The 16,990-nt window shown below is 42.5% G+C and overlaps 1 protein-coding gene across 1 annotated transcript in view; it reads left to right on the top strand.

Annotated features, from left to right (window-relative positions):
* Positions 1 to 16,990, top strand: part of SLC16A10 (solute carrier family 16 member 10) — a 156,838-nt gene that overhangs the window by 95,056 nt on the left and 44,792 nt on the right. Inside the window, exon 3 of the mRNA XM_024216030.3 lies at positions 9,328 to 9,766. Coding sequence (XP_024071798.1) covers positions 9,328 to 9,766 — 439 coding nt within the window. The remainder of the gene's footprint in view (positions 1 to 9,327; positions 9,767 to 16,990) is intronic.

Raw genomic sequence — 16,990 nt, 5'->3', positions numbered from 1 at the left:
AATACTTGCACAATTTACTACCCATAATAAAAAGTTTGCTGTTCTAAGTTCTGCAGATCAATCTGTGACCCATATTGCATGAAAGGTAACCAACAGCAGCAAGATAAGAAGAAATAGTAAACAAATAAGACATGATTGGTTTTTATGACCATCAATCAGTGAAAAATAACAGAGAAAATAATTAGAGAAAGTAATAAAGCACCAAAAGGGGTATAATCTGATAATGACAAACCAGAACCACTTTTGTAAATGGTAAATCATATCTCCAGCGTTAGATTCCTTTGAAAGAGTTAACAAATACACACAACATACATATAGTAAAACATTTCTGCTACATGCACACATTTTAATTTTTTGCCTCTTCATGGATAGGTTTCATATTAAAAAAAACAGATGTAACACAATCAGTAAATTATAGCCACGTTTAATGGCTGCATGTCGTTTAGTTTTTTTAGAGCAAATACATACTGTAGTTTTCTACTACTAAATTATGCCTTCATCTACTTTTTGATTAGATCATAGGCATGAGTCATTTTACAGACTGAAGAACAGTATTAGTTCTAAGATACCGCATAGAACACCAGGCCCTGAATACATCTATTTACAAAAGATTAGGCTGCCATCTTTTGGCAGAAGGAAAGGAACAAAAAACTTTATTAACAAACACAGATAAGATGTATTGTGCCATCGGACTCTCCTGTTTGATTTTAATATAATAATTCCAAGACCCATAGTCCTCAGAGTATATTAATGTTTTTTGCAGGCCAGTACTATCCCAACTGTAGTTGCCCTCTTATGGCTTACCTAGACTAGGATAAAAGGTGTATTTTAAAAACACGTTAGCCAATGTGTTTTAACTAATACATTCTAAAATTCTAGGGTTCACTGCCACTGGGTTTCATATTTTAAAATACAATTTGCTCTGTCTGCACTATAGTTTTTAAAAGTTTTACTTAAAATTTGTTAACGAACTGTTTTGTAAAATGCATCTTTCATCCTTGTCTAGACAACCTCCTGAAATAAGAGTTTGGTACTTGACTTCTAATAGAGAGTACTTGACTCCCTAACAGAATTCTAATGCGGAATTCACTATTGTAATCTCTCCTCTGCAGGGTGGAAAAAAATCAATGATTTTAAAAAATAAATAAAAAAAAATCAGATTTTAAAAAAAAATTTAAATCGGATTTTTTTGATAAAATGCTTTTCGAAGAAAAAACCTATCTAAAGATAGTTTTAATTAAGATACATTATAGCTCAAAGATATCTCATCATGGAATAGGGATTATAAATTCTAATTCTATAGTATGAGACAATATATTCATGTAATGTTTAAGAAAATTTTTGTAAATGAGTTCCAATAGTTCATGGATTAGGGACCCAATCTTATGGGGTTCCACAGGCTTCTGTAGAGATAATTTAGGTTAATCTTTGTATCTACCCAATGGGACTCTGCTCAGTCTAGAAGATACCATCAGAGATGCTCAGTTTTGCAGTCCTCAAACTGTGGATTTGTGTCTACAGACATGCTTGTTAACAGCACAAATGTTTTAAATAAATAAATAAATAAATAACAGAGAAATAACAGACCTCAACTCTATTGTCCCGCTGCAAATTTGTGTACACAGAGTCAATCCCTTACCTCTCTCTAAAAGTGCAAAGTTTCAAAAAGTTCAATGAATTAGAAGATTGTTGGGGGCAGAATAGATCTGGACAAGGAGAAGAAGTGAGAAGCGAGGGACATATGCTTGTTTTGTTAAAATATTATATGTTTGCGGTTGAATACTTATCCAGAATACTTAATGTTGTCATTTTAGTTAAATAAAACAATTTAAATGTCTGTCTGGTGATGTTCTCCTCCTAATACAGCGTGGCAAGAAAATCCTCCAAATACTAATGATTAACCTGTTGAATTGGAGATAGTTCACCTCCCAATGACTTCATAAATATCTGCTTCAATTACCTTTGGTAAATGAAATAACCAAACATTCTTCTTCGACAGATGTCCCTGTGGGTGCTCCACTCCAGGTGTTGGTGCGTCCCTGCGCCTTTGCTCGGAGATTTTTGTAGCAGTACTCGTACCGGCCACGCATGCGCAGAGGCTGCCCCCCCCCGCTGTGAGTCTAGCTTAATAGTACGCATGCATGGCCGGTCTCCTCAGTTCCTTCTCTACCGTCCCCGGCCTGAGACGGAGCTCAGCAGACTCGTTAGGAAATTCCTTTCTCTTGTTACAGTTACCCTTCTAGTTAGTTAGTTTGTTGTTAGTTATAGTTAGTTACCATTTTTATCTGAAAAAAAAAAAAAAATCCTGTCAGCTGCAGCCGCTTCAGACATGCCTGGCTCCACAGGCTTTAAACGCTGCTCAAACTGCAAGGAGGCTATCCTGCTGTCAGATGGCCACCCACACTGTATAAAATGTTTGGGGGAGACCCACATTCCTCAAAAATGTGCCCAATGCAGAAAACTCAGCTCCAGGGCACAGAAGGACAGGGAGCTTAGACTGAAACTGCTCCTCCTCCAGAAATCCCTAGGAGCGGCTTCGGACCCAGGCGCTGATTCTGGCTCCGCTGCCCACCACCGCCCCCCCGCCTCAAACAAACACAAGAAATCTGCTAAGAAAGGGCACCTTTTGTCATCTTCAAAGGAAACCCTGAGACACAAGCCCTCCTCGGGCAGATCTACTGCTTCCCTGCCTGTGCTCCCCCGCTTGAGCACATTTGACAAACCGGGCTCCTCCGGCACTGCACGAAAACCGCCTGAGGCTGTGGCGGTGGCGCGAAGCTCCGGTGCCAAGGCTTCAGGCTTTCAGCTGCCTGCCTCTCTTCTGGCACCGTTCGGCACCACGACGGATGCGGTGCTGACATTCCACACCCTGCCTGACCTCCTGCAGGCTGATGCTGCCCTCCCGGCACCGGCCATGGCCACGGCACCGGCACCCGTGGAACTGATTGGCAGTGAGCCAAGAAACAAAACCCCGGCTCAGAGGAATGTTACCTCATTGCAACTCCCTCCTGCACAGCCTTCACCTCACGCAGGAGCCTCACCACTTCAATTTACTCAGGCAAGAGATCTGCTGGTTTCACCTATCCTGCAGTCTCCCCTGCTGAATGCCTGTTTCTCTTCGATAGCAGAGTCAGGGTCTGAACAGCCTTCCTCCAGTGAGGAGGAAACTGGACCACAGGAGGGTTTTTCTCCGTATCAACCCTCCCATCCCCAGACCCCAGTCAACAGAAGTTTTAGGAAAATTACCTCAGCCTATTCTCAGGATCCTGCCCTGGGGGGGTGAACACCTGGATGGCACCACCTATGCCTTACCCACCACCATGGCAATATTGGGCACCGTGGGCATCGTACCCTCGAGAACACACACACTACGCCACCTCAACCAGGCGCAACACCGGTCTAGCACCACCACCTGACGAACCTGCCAATGACACCAGACACCAGGCAGCACCGTCACACTTGCAGGATCAACCAAGTCCTGCTCCTATTCCAGTAGAGCCGGAAGTAACACCTGAAGAAGCCTTACTTCCCCCTCCTCCAATACCGTCGGATGACTACGCAAAATTCCAAGACCTCTTTAAAAGAGTTGCCAGTGACTTGAGAATTAACTTGGAGGAAGTCCCTGAACAACAGCATGAGTTAACTGACATCCTACAGCCCTCTTCTTCCTCTAGGGTTGCGTTACCAATCAACGTAGCCCTTTTAGAACCTGCTAAGTCCATCTGGCAGACTCCAGCTACATGCCTACCGACCTGTAAACAAGCGGACCGGAAGTACTTCATCCCTTCTAAGGGCTCTGAATTCCTTTTTACCCATTCGGCGCCAAACTCGTTAGTAGTAGACGCAGCGAACCAAAGGGCCAAACAACAGTATTCCCGCTCCACCCCAGCTAACAAGGAAAGTAAACGCTTGGACCTCTTTGGTCGTAAAGTATATGCATCCTCGACGCTACAATTTCGTATAGCTAATTATACTGCAGTTCTTGCAAAATATGACCACAGAAACTATAATAAGTTCATGGACTTTATTGACGACATCCCAGAACAGAAAAAACAACAATTCACAGCCCTGGTTTCCGAGGGACAAATCATATCATGTACTGCTCTTCAAGCGGCCCTCGATGTAGCCAACACTGCAGCAAGATCGACCGCCACAGCAGTGATCATGCGCCGAGGTTCCTGGCTCTCCTCCTCTTTCTTTCCTCGAGAGGTCCAGAGCACCATTGAAGATCTTCCCTTTGACGGTGAAAAACTTTTTGCTTCCGCCACGAACGACATGCTTCACTCAATGAAGGACTCAAGGGCAACCCTCCGGTCCTTAGGTCTCCAGACACCTACGACCAGAAGACGGCAATATAGATACCAACCTTACCAACGTCCACGCTACCCCGCATTTACACAACACTCCCATAGACCACAGGACAACAACAACAACAACAACAACAACAACGCCAGAGACCAAGATTCCAGCGTCGTCGTCCCAATTCTGCGGGGGCGCCTCAACCCCTTCCAACTAATAGGCAGATTTGAAGCCTTGGTCGAGGGTTTAGAAAACAGCGTTCCCACTTCAGCCAGCACACATATCTTTGGACACCGCCTACGACCATTCTCCCACCAATGGCAGAACATTACCTCCGACAAGTGGGTTATAGAGGTGATTACAATTGGATACACCATCCCCTTCCTCTCCTTGCCTCCCACCCACCCACCCTCCCCGTCCCTCTTCAGGGACCCTTCTCACGAGCGACTACTTCTCCAAGAAGTGCAACATCTCCTTCAACTGGGATCAATAGAAATTGTGCCAGAACAACACAAAGGAAAGGGTTTTTACTCCCATTATTTCTTAACAGAAAAGAAAACTGGGGGATGGCGACCAATCCTCGACCTCAAGCGGCTCAACAAATTTGTCAAAAAGCAAAAGTTCAAGATAGTTACTCTCACCACCATAATCCCAGTGCTGGAGCAGGGCGATTGGTTTTCAGCCCTCGACCTACAGGACGCCTATTTTCATGTGACTATACACCTGGCCCACAGACGCTTCCTACGTTTTACTCTTGGCTCAACACATTTTCAATACAGGGTTCTTCCCTTCGGACTGTCCACGGCCCCCTGTGTTTTTTCCAAGATCCTAGCCGTAGTTACTGCCTACCTCAGAAAACAAGGGGTCGTAATATTTCCTTACCTCGACGATTGCCTCCTCAAAGCCTCAACGTTCGACGAAGCTCTCCGATCCACGCGGCTTACCGTCGATTGTTTCCTATCTCAAGGCCTGCAAATAAACAAAAACAAATCCACATTATGCCCCACCCAACATCTGGAGTTCATAGGGGCATACCTCGACTCCCGGACGGGATTGGCATCTCTTCCACCCGACCGCTTCACCTCCATAAGCCGACTGGCCACAAAAATTCGCAACAATCCCCAGGTGACTGTCCGAGACTGTCTACAAATACTAGGTCACATGGCCTCGTGCACTTTCATCGTCCAAAATGCACACCTCTACATGAGGTGTTTCAAAGCGTGGTTGGCCACGGTTTACAGACCGAATGTGCACTCTCTAAACAAGACTCTTTCCATACCTTTCCGAGTCAAAGATTCTCTACTGTGGTGGACAGTTCACTCCAACCTCTGCTCTGGAGTCTCCTTTCTTCAGGAGGCTCCGTCCCTCATACTGACTACCGATGCATCTCTGACAGGCTGGGGTGCACACATGTCTCACCACACAGTCCAGGGGCTATGGTCTTCAACCGAGACCTCTCTGCACATAAATGTCCTAGAACTTCGAGCCATTCGCAATGCGTGCCGTCACTTTCTTCCACTAATCAGGAATCACGATGTACGCATAATGACAGACAACATTGCATGCATGTTCTATGTAAACAGGCAGGGAGGAGCTCGATCCCACTCGCTTTGCACACAGGCTACGAAGCTCTGGAATTGGTGCATTGTGAACAACATCCGGGTATCAGCTGCCTATCTTCCCAGAGTGATGAACACCACAGCGGACGAACTAAGCAGACGCTTTCCCTGGGATCATGAATGGGAGATAGACGAGAAAACCATTCACAACATATTCCGCATTTGGGGTCACCCAACCATAGACCTTTTTGCAACTGCAAAAAACAAGAAATGTTCCGACTTTTGCTCCAGAGCGGGCCTGGGCAAACATTCCCTGGGAGACGCATTCATGATCCCATGGCACTGAAACTTACTCTATGCGTTTCCCCCAATACTGGTTCTCAACAGGGTCCTGATAAAAATACGAACAGACCGTGCCAAGGTGATCCTAATTGCCCCGTCGTGGCCCAGACAACCGTGGTTTCCGTTCCTCACCAGAATGTCGATTCGACCACCAATCTCGTTGCCTCTCCTCCCGAACCTCCTATCACAACAACACGGCCGATTTCTCCACCCCAACCTGTCCATGCTTCACCTCAAAGCCTGGTTCCTACATGGTTCTCCCAAAGCGAACTAGATTGCTCTGAACAAGTTCAAAGAGTGCTCCTACATAGCAGAACACAATCTACTCGCACCACCTATCTACGAAAGTGGAAACGATTCACACATTGGTGTTCAGCTAAACAACTTTGTCCCACGTCGGTATCTCTCTCGCTCATACTTGATTATCTATTGGACCTTAAGCGATCCGGCCTTTCTTTCAGCTCCATCAGAGTCCATTTAGCTGCTATTACAACTTTTCATGACAAAATTGATGATACTTCTGTTTTTGCTCATCCAATCACCAAGCGTTTCCTCAAGGGACTCCAAGCCCTATACCCAGACATTAAACCACCTACCACCCAGTGGGACCTTCATTTAGTACTATCTTGCCTAACTCAACAACCATTTGAACCCCTAGCCACGTGCTCCCATTTACACCTTTCGATGAAAACAGCATTTTTAGTGGCAATTACCTCCGCCAGACGGGCAGGGGAAATAGCAGCTCTTATGGCAGACCCACCATATACGCTATTTTTCAAAGACAAGGTTACTCTCAGATTACACCCCAAATTTCTTCCTAAGGTGCATTCGTCATTCCACATTAATGAGCCAATACACCTACCAATCTTTTTTCTGAAACCACATGCGAACTCGTTTGAAGCTACAATGCATACATTAGATGTATGCAGGGCCTTGTCCTTCTATTTGGATAGAACCAAACCTTTTAGAAACTCTTCTAGACTTTTTGTCTCCATCGCGGAACGTTCCAAAGGTTCCCCTATTTCTACCCAGAGGCTTTCAAACTGGATTTCTCAGTGCATCCGGTTGTGCTATCAGATGAAGAAGGTTACACCTCCAGACGGCATCAGAATGCACTCCACTAGATCTCTGGCTGCCTCTGTAGCATTCTTACGCAAAGTTCCCCTGGCTGATATTTGTAAAGCAGCCACTTGGTCCTCTGAGCACACATTTGTTAAACACTATGCCCTTACTCAAGGCCCCCTTTCTGATATACGTTTGGGCAGGGCTGTACTATCTACGGCATTCCTATCAGATCCGAAGTCCCTACCTCCTTGAGACACACTGCTTTTAAGTCACCTGGAATGGAGCACCCACAGGGACATCTCTCGAAGAAGAAGAGGAGGTTACTCACCCTGTGCAGTAACTGACGTTCTTCGAGATGAGTGTCCCTGTAGGTGCTCCACTACCCACCCTTCTCCCCTCTACTTCGGAGTTGGGGTAGCCTCCATTGTAGAGAAGGAACTGAGGAGGCCGGCCACGCATGCATACTATTAAGCTAGACTCACAGCGGGGAGGCAGCCTCTGCGCATGCGTGGCCGGTACGAGTACTGCTACAAAAATCTCCGAGCAAAGGCGCAGGGACGCACCAACACCTGGAGTGGAGCACCCACAGGGACACTCATCTCGAAGAACGTCAGTTACTGCACAGGGTGAGTAACCTCCTCTTCATTCATTTTCTGATATAGCTGTAAAACTAATCTGAAAAGTTTTCAAAATAAATCACTGTTTAAAAATCTATAGTGTGTATCTTCTAAAAATGAAACCTACATCTATCTCTGAGTTGTGAAGAATATGTATTAAGGTTATAACAACCAACAAGACCGCACTTTTATGTAGAAAACCATGATTAAATCGAGTCTTCCTGACTAGAGATTTAAATCAATTTAATTTAAATCAAATCCACCCTGCTCCTCTGTGTTGCAGCTGTCTCAATCTCCTGGAGATGAACATATATTTTCATTACTTTGCTTGTATTCTCTTTATTAATTATATCCATATTCTCTGGTGCATGAATCTTTTTGGTGGCAGGCTAATCTTACTTGTGTAGCAAGAGAATGGCTCTGTTCTTACTTCATTGTATTTTGTGGTGGAAATCTCTGCCACAAGGAACAAATCATAGTGCTGCTCGTTCCTAATATAAACTGGAGTAAGATTGTCGTTCTCTTTTAATAGATTTTTCCCATTACTTTTTTTTGGCCTGTACTATACCTGTGTATGTAAATATAAATGCTGGAAAACACTGATGTAGAAAAGTGAAATAACTTTGAATATTTTGTTATGGTTAAAGGGATGTTATCAGGTGAAAAATCATACTTAACAAAATCTGACCAGTTATACATAACCCATTATACTAAAATTTGAAATAATTTTCTAGTTTTAGTCCTCACAATTAATAGTGTTCACTTACTTCTTTCATTATTGTACTTTCCTTGTGGACCATAAAAATAGACATCCGGTTCACTTTTTGGCCCTCAAGCATTCTCATAATGTTGCAAAGTTTGGGTTGCAAACATAGTAGGGAAATGCTTAAATCCAAACAAAGTAGTATTTTCATTGGATTTAAAAACAAATAAACCACAGATGTTACTGAACTTATGTTTTGGGTCTAACTTGACCTGAGAATATTCTTAAAGAATATTAAGTGTACTTTTAATCAGATCTGGTCAATGAAAGATTATGAAATATTCTCTGATTTTCCCACTTAATTATTGTGTGCTTGAGTTGATAGAATTTACTTCTACAGTAAATAAGTATAAACTATATTACACCTCTACCCCGATATAACGCTGTCCGCGGGAGCCAAAAAATCTTACCGCGTTATAGGTGAAACCGTGTTATATCGAACTTGCTTTGATCCGCTGGAGTGCGCAGCCCCGCCCCCTTCCCCGAGCACTGCTTTACTGCGTTATATCCAAATTTGTGTTATATCGGGTCGCATTATATCGGGGTAGAGGTGTAATATTTTATTCTGCGATCACATATGTGGAAGATTAACTCTTTTATATGTAACTGTTGAATATGAGCATTCACAGTGTTGCATGTAACATACTAATGCAATTTTCAACCTTTTTTTCTTTTCATATAGCACCATTGAACCTCTGTATTTCACCTATGGAATCTTATTTGCCTGTGGTTGTTCATTTGCATACCAGCCATCCTTGGTCATTCTGGGGCACTATTTCAAGAAGCGCCTTGGACTAGTGAATGGCATCGTCACTGCCGGCAGCAGCTTGTTCACTGTGTCATTGCCTTTCCTTTTAAGAGTGTTGATTGATTCAGTTGGCCTGTACAACACTTTAAGGGTCCTGTGCATCCTTATGTTTGTTCTTTTCCTGGCTGGCTTCACTTACAAACCCCTCATTTCCAGTGCAAGTGACAAAGAGGGTGGAAAGAAGGGCATGTTGAGATTTCCTCCTGCAAAGAAGATTTTCAGTTTCTCCATTTTCAAGGTTACGGGTTATCGAATCTGGGCTTTTGGAATCCCTGCTGCACTTTTTGGATACTTTGTGCCTTATGTTCACTTGGTAAGTGCACATCTTTTACTATGTTTAGTTTATTTAAAAAATCTATTGCCTTTATATTCTGGACTAAGAAAATCACTGGTATTAGGAATATGTAACATCTAAGTTGTACTGTGGAGGATCACGTGGCTTGTGTTCTAATGTTGTCTGCAATTAGGAGACATTCTAGCTGTCAATCAGAACCTTTACACTCTCTTAGTCTGGAGCCAGTTTAATTTTTAGTTTCTTATTTTCTCCCCTGAGGTTGTATAGAGGAGGAAAAGGAAAAATATTTTAACTGCACAAGAAAGCCTCTGGGTAGTATTCTGTTTCACTTCAAATGAATTTTGTACTATTGACTGAACAAAATTGTTTGGTTTTTTTTAAGGCCCTGAACAGTAAACATTGCCAATTACACTGTATATTTATGTATCATTTGAGTGAGGATAGTGACTGGATGTTGCATATTAGAGTTCAGAGCAGTACTGAGAATATACTTTAGAATATACAAATATTATGCTTTGGATTTATTGGATACTTTATGAAAAAACACTCCTGCAGATAACAAAATAGGGAGATTTTGATCATGAATGTAATGAAAGAATTAAAATATATTGCAGAAAAAAAGTTGATTTCTAGTCCATGCTTAATTTCCCATTTTGATTGATATGTCAGCAGTATTATTAACTAGAGCTTTGCTAAAAATTTGCACTGCCAGTACATCAATTTTTTAATAATTATTTGCTAGTTTTGTTAGAAGTAAAATATTTGGGCTATATCTTGCCTTTCCCTTTGAAATTTTGTAATAATAAATATGAAAAAGGAAATTCCAAATTTCGTATAACTCCAGTAGTAACATTCCCATTCCCATTTTCATGGGTTTATAACTGCTAGGGTTAGTGCTTCTTTAGGATAGTTCCTATCTCTACAATAACTAATAGAACCTGGAGCTATGGTGCCATAGAAGCTGTCAGTCATCTACATCTTGTGCATGTACTTCAGTTACTTTGTCTCTACAGCAAAAAAAAAATACTGCTCCTTCACCTTCTTCTCCGCCTACAAAGTTCTTACTCTAATGATATTTGGTGCAACTTGGAGGCACCTTACATGAACTTCATCCAACTGGACAAGCATCACATTTCTTAGTGAGTTATTTTTGAGCAGCTTCCTAACTGGGGCTGTCGAGCCTGAAGTGATGGACTTGCAAAGCAAAGGACTTAGGCCTGTTCTACACTTAAAAAAAATTAGATTCACCTAGCTGCCATGCTCAGGGCTGCGAAAAAATTCTAACCCCTAGTGCAGACATGGGTAGGTTGATGAAATAGTGGGTAGGTCGATGAAATTTCTGTTGACATAGCTACCACCTCTCAGCGAGATGGATTAACTACACTTTGGAAGAACTCTTACGTCGATGTCGGAAGAATATGCAATACAAAGGTTCAGTGCCGTAGGTATGCCACTGTAGCATCTGTAGTGTAGGCATATCTTTAAAAGAAATGAATCAGAAGGGATGAATTGATTATTCCGTTCCACAGCCTCTTCAGCAAATTTACACTAAGAATGTTTGATAAAGAGCAGCCACTACTAGGGTTGCCATCTATCATGGAAAAAATCAGGATTGCTTCAGTTTTCATTAATTTGTCTGACATAAGTAAGTAACTTGATGCAAAAAGAGTTTTATTTAAAATATGCCTATATACAACATAGTGGGTGACAAATTATGATGTCATGATGTTGTATTACTTTGTGGCAATGAATGCATCAAATACATGAAATGATTCTGCATGAAAAATGTCACTGCTGGTATTAAATTAATGTATTATAAGCAGGCAATGATTTGAATTTTTGATTGACCAAAAATTGTGACTTGTTTTTGGTTACTTTGTTATAATTGTATTATTAGTGGTTTTACTGTGTGCCTATTCTTATGTAGACTGTATTTCTTCAAAATAGTGAGTAAATCCTTTTTTAAACAAATCCCATGTAGTGTAATTGCAGACTAGATACCATATAAGGTAGAAATAGTGAGGCACTGGACTTTTGTTTGCTTTGAGTTCTCTAGCTGCTCCAGTAAATGACAGAGCTCAAGAAGCAAGCAAAATAAATTTTTAAAAAATCTAATTTGATGCCTTCCTTGTATGTGTGAGGAACTAGCAATAACCAAATACATGAAAATTACTAAACACACCTTAAAACTTCTTCAGAATTCTGAAAGACAAAGCTAACATACCTGCCATCACTAAGGTAAATTGGGTTATACAAAATACAGGCAAAAATTATGACAATCTTTTAACTAGCCAAAAGTACTGCATAAGAGATTCTCAGCTCTATTAGGATGCTTGTAAATGGGTGTTGCTTGGGCCCAAGATTTGATTGAACCCACAAGTAGAGTTGGGGGGAAAAAGACACAGCTTACTGATTTAAAATAGTTTATTCTGTTTATTATGTGCTTTCATATATATAGATGGTCGGCTTTTGCAGTATGGTCTCTTCTATATCATATGGGGTAATTTATGGCTCAAATTGAGGGATAGGGATCCAGTATATAAAAGCAACTTGTGATCTATGCTGCTTTTAATGGTATTATACTTTCTGATGATGCCTTGGAAAGAGTTATGTAAAGGTAGGTATAAAATGTAAGATTTAGAAAATGATCTTGAAATGGCAATATCAAGGGTTTCCTCCCATGAGATATCCTAAGACCCAATATTTGGATCTTTTGTACAAATATCTAGAAACATAAACTGCCTTAATTTAACATTTCAGTAATATTAAAATGCTATGAATTTCAATAGGTTTGGTCAATCTACTACATGTGGGGGGAACTTCTCCATTTCTGAGGAATTTACACTATCAGAATAACTGACAAATGATTCAGAGAAAAAAACCCAAGGATTCTTTTAATAGAGTTTTCATAAAATCCTTAATTTGTTGTACTCTCTGCTTTGCCTGTAAACCTGCAAAGAAAATCAGTCCTAAACAGCATCCAACACTTGGAAACAATCCTTCCATTCCAGTGCAAAACAAATTCTTTCTTTTTTTACTTAACAGCTTGTTACTGAAAGAAACGGGGAAGTCTTCTGTCTGTTTTACACTTTTCTCCTTTAAACATCTGGATTAAGGAAACAAAATTTTGGGTGGAAATCTGTATCTTAAATTGTTATTTATATTGTATTAGCACCCAGAGGCTCCAATAGGGATCAAGGCCCCATTTGTAGTAGGTGCTTTGCAAAGACACAGTCCCATCCCTGTAGAATTTACAGTCTAAGGCAAGATGTGACAAGTGAATCACAAACAATAGGAGGGGAGGGAGGAGTATAGTCTATATAACTGTGACTTATTACTGTATAGGTATTTTTATGGATCTTATCAATGTAATATCTGTTTACCTTCATGCAGCATTTGATGGTTCTGAATTAAACACTTCAATTGATGATCACTAGCATTTCAGAAAACCTGGCATTCAAACACCATAGTAGATTAATCTCTGGTTCTAGTCATGTCAGAAGCAAAGAAAGTCAGGAGGAAGCAAGCCAGCAATAAATATATTGTTATGCTAAAATCTTAATGTTTTGTGAACAAGCAATGCTACACCCATTGTCAAAGCAGTGTAATACATATGCTTTCAGGATCGGTAAACTTTTCTAAACCTTGGGCTTGGATCATTGATCAGAAAGCAGAGTGTTTTAATATGTACCTGAAAGAGTACCCATTTGTGAAAGATATATTTTATGATAATTATTTTACATATAAGCCTAAAGGACTCCTCCATTCCCAATAGCTCTTTTGACCAAATCCAAATGTTGTAACATCACAAGATACACACGTGCTGTCTTTTGATCCCCCTGGAGTTAAATGGATGGTCAATTTATGAATATCTGTCTGTTTAAATAATCCCTAACAAACATGCATCAGTTTAAAATATGTGCTAGTAAGAATTATAGGAAAAATGATTTTCAGATTTAATATTTCAGTTACGTACTTGCCTGGGTTAGTGCTGTCACTTTCTGCAGAATACACCGCTATTTCGATATAACACGACCCGATATAACACGTATTTGGATATAACGCGGTAAAGCAGTGCTCCGAGGGGGGCGGGACTGCGCACTCCGGTGGATCAAAGCAAGTTCAATATAACATGGTTTCATCTATAACGCGGTAAGATTTTTTGGCTCCTGAGGACAGCGTTATATCGCAGTAGAGGTGTATAAGGTTTTGTTTAAAAAAAAAAAAAATGTTTCTAGCTCATCTGGTTAAGAAAATAACCTTCCAAACACAAATCAAGTTTAAGTTGATGCAATGCCATCTTTTTAAGTCTGCATACACATAGTGTAGTGCTTTTGCTTCTAAGAGCTTCCACAAGCTGCAGCAGAATGAAAACTGACTACAGTTTTGTGAGTTTACAACTGTCATTCAAATCCTTCTGGCCAGCAATGAAACTAAGAAGAATGAGGTCAATTTCATTTTGCTGTATTGTTGGAGATCGAGACACAAACAACGGATAAGACACAGGAATTATTACTAAGGCTACATTTTAGTCACAGGTATTTTTAGTAGAAGTCATGGACAGGTCACGAGCAGTAAACAAAAATTCACAGCCTGTGACCTGTCCAGGACTTCTACTATATACCCCTGACTAAATCTTGGGGGGGGGAGGGGCAGCTATGGGGGGTGCTGCAGATGCTGGGGGGAGGGAGGGGAGTGCGGGCAGCAACGCGTGGCCTGGCACCTCTGCTGGTGCTGGGGGTGGGGTAGCGGGGTTGTCAGGCAGGGCTGTTCTTACCCATACGCAAAGTACACAGCTGCATAGGGTACCGGGACATGTGGGGCACCAAATTTCCTGGTGCCCTGCGCAGCTGTGTGCTGCTCCAGCCCCTGCTCTGGCTCTTCCCCAGGCCCTCCACCCTGCTCTGCCCCAGCCCCACCCCCACTCTCCTGAGCTCTGCAGCAGGGCTGGGCCTGCACTCACCAGTGGTGGGAAGTGCAGTGACCCAGCCCCAGCAGCGCTGCCGGTGAGTGCTGGGGGGTGGTTCCCCCACTGCCCCCCAAGCAAGCCCGCCCCCTCCCAAGGAGGCCTGGGGCCAGCCCCCCTGCAGAGGCCTACCCCCTCCACGGGCCCCAGAATTGCTAGGGAAGGCCCTGCTGGCAGGCTCCCTACCTGGCTCTGTGCCTCCCTGGAATTGGTGACATCCCCCTCCCTCAGCTGCTAGGCAGAGGTGTGGCCAGGCAGCTCTGCGCGCTGCCTCCACCCCAATAAACACAGCCAATAGGAGCTGGGGGGGTGGCCCCTGCGGGCGGGGGAATTGTGCAGAGACCCCTGGCCATGCCGCGCCTCCACCTAGGAGCAGGGGGAGGGGATGTCGCCGCTTCAAGGGAGCCCCTCCAGGTAAGCGCTGCCCAGAGGCCCGCACCCCTGCATCCCAACCACCAGCTCTGAGCCCCCCACCCAAACTCCTGCTGGGGCAAGGGGGGCACAGTGGTCCGAGACTGCCCCAGCAACAGCTGGTGCGACTGGTGCAGGGGCTGCCTGAGCTGTTCAGGCAGCCCCCGGGCCAGACTCATCAGCTGCTGCAGAAGTCATGGAGGGCACAGAAAATCTGTGATTTCCATGACTTCCATGACAAACTTGCAGCCTGAATTATTACTAGGGATAGGAACTTAAAAATGCTTTGGGGAATGGTTATAGTAACAGAACCCCCCACCCCCTTGCAGGAGCAAATTGAGAGGCATAGAGCACTGTGGATAACCCACACACTCAACAGCCTAGGGGGGGAGTGGAGGGGAAGAGCAGTTAAGCAGCAGCAAATCCCAAACACTCTGACAGCCAAGAGATGCTAGTAGGAAATTGAAGAAATGCTCCTTCTCCTTTCCAGCAGCCAGAGAGAGGTGGGGAGAGTGGCTTCAAATTATCTGACGACTTCTAACCTGAGGCTAATACAAAAAATGGGGAGTTCACAAGCAGGGTGTAGGACTAACACCCTGAAACAAATCTCAGCATCTTCCCTTTTCCCAACAGTTGGAGGGATATAGAGGCTGGCTTCTTACCTTGATGTTGCCCCTGAAAAGGGTCTCCATCCCAGCTTCACCCCATGTTTTGTATCCATCTGTGGCTAGTAGGGTTAGTCCTTTGGTTATTGGGTATCAGTAAAATTTCCTAGCCCTTTGTTTGGATGCATGGATTGTCATGTTGGTAGTTGGGCAAGAGAGAGAGAGATGATGGGATAAATTAGAAATGAGAAGTATGTTACTGAGATAAGTGTTGGGGGAGAAATGGAAAAAGGAGAGGGAAATCTATGTCAGGAGATAGAGAATGCAATGTTGGGAAAAGGAAAGAGGAGTAGTAGAGAAAATTGCAGAAAAATCTGTGTTGCTGTCTAATACAGGATGAAAGTCAAGTGAAGTAAAGACAGGCAAAGCAGTTTTAACAAAGGCAAGGGATGGATTAAGTAGGGCTGGTCAAACAGCACCACATAATTATCTGATGAAACTCACTGGTATTTGTCATATAGTTTATTTGATAATTTGTTGTGGTATCCAAAATTATATTCAGCAAATGCATCACATTAATGCTAGTAGAATGTTTGTAATTAATAGTTTACAAGCCCTTATATTTAAACTCTTATACTGTCAACCAACTTACTATTTAAAGTTACAATTAAATACAGTGCATAGCTGTTTTATGTCTTTAAGTTAAATGGGAGATGGCTTTGGGATGAGGTGTGGTGACAAAAGTCCAAATGTAAGTATAAAAGAGTGACTTTGACAGAGGGGTAGAAGTTGAGGTGGAGAGGAATGATAAATTCTAATAGGATCATAGAAGAAACAAGAGGGAGAACAGTGTAGAATCTGCTCAAGATATTAGCTGTCTATTCACAAATGCAAAGAGTATGGGGAATAAACAGGAATAACTGGAATTCTTAGTACACAAGCAAAATTATTACTTAATTGGCACCACAGAGGTTTGGTGGGATAAATATTATGGCTGGAATATTGATATAGAGGAGTATAGCTTGTTCAGGAAGGACAGACAAAGGAAAAGGGAGAAAGTGTTGCGTTGTACTAGAATGTATGAACTTGTTCCGAGGTCCAGAAGAAGCTCTGAGGAAGGCCAGTTGCATGTGTCTGAATGAAGATAAAAGAGGGAAAAATCGGGGGCAACATCATGTTAGATGTCTAGTAGAGACCACCAAAACAGGAGGAGGAAGGTGGATGAAGCATTTCTAGGAAAAATAACAAATATTCAAAACA

Source organism: Terrapene carolina, unplaced genomic scaffold, assembly GCF_002925995.2.
Source record: "Terrapene carolina triunguis isolate 2854851 unplaced genomic scaffold, T_m_triunguis-2.0 Scaffold42, whole genome shotgun sequence".
NCBI lineage: Eukaryota > Metazoa > Chordata > Testudines > Emydidae > Terrapene > Terrapene triunguis.
Note: the sequence above shows the minus strand (reverse complement) of the source record. Positions and strands in the feature narration are given on the sequence as shown.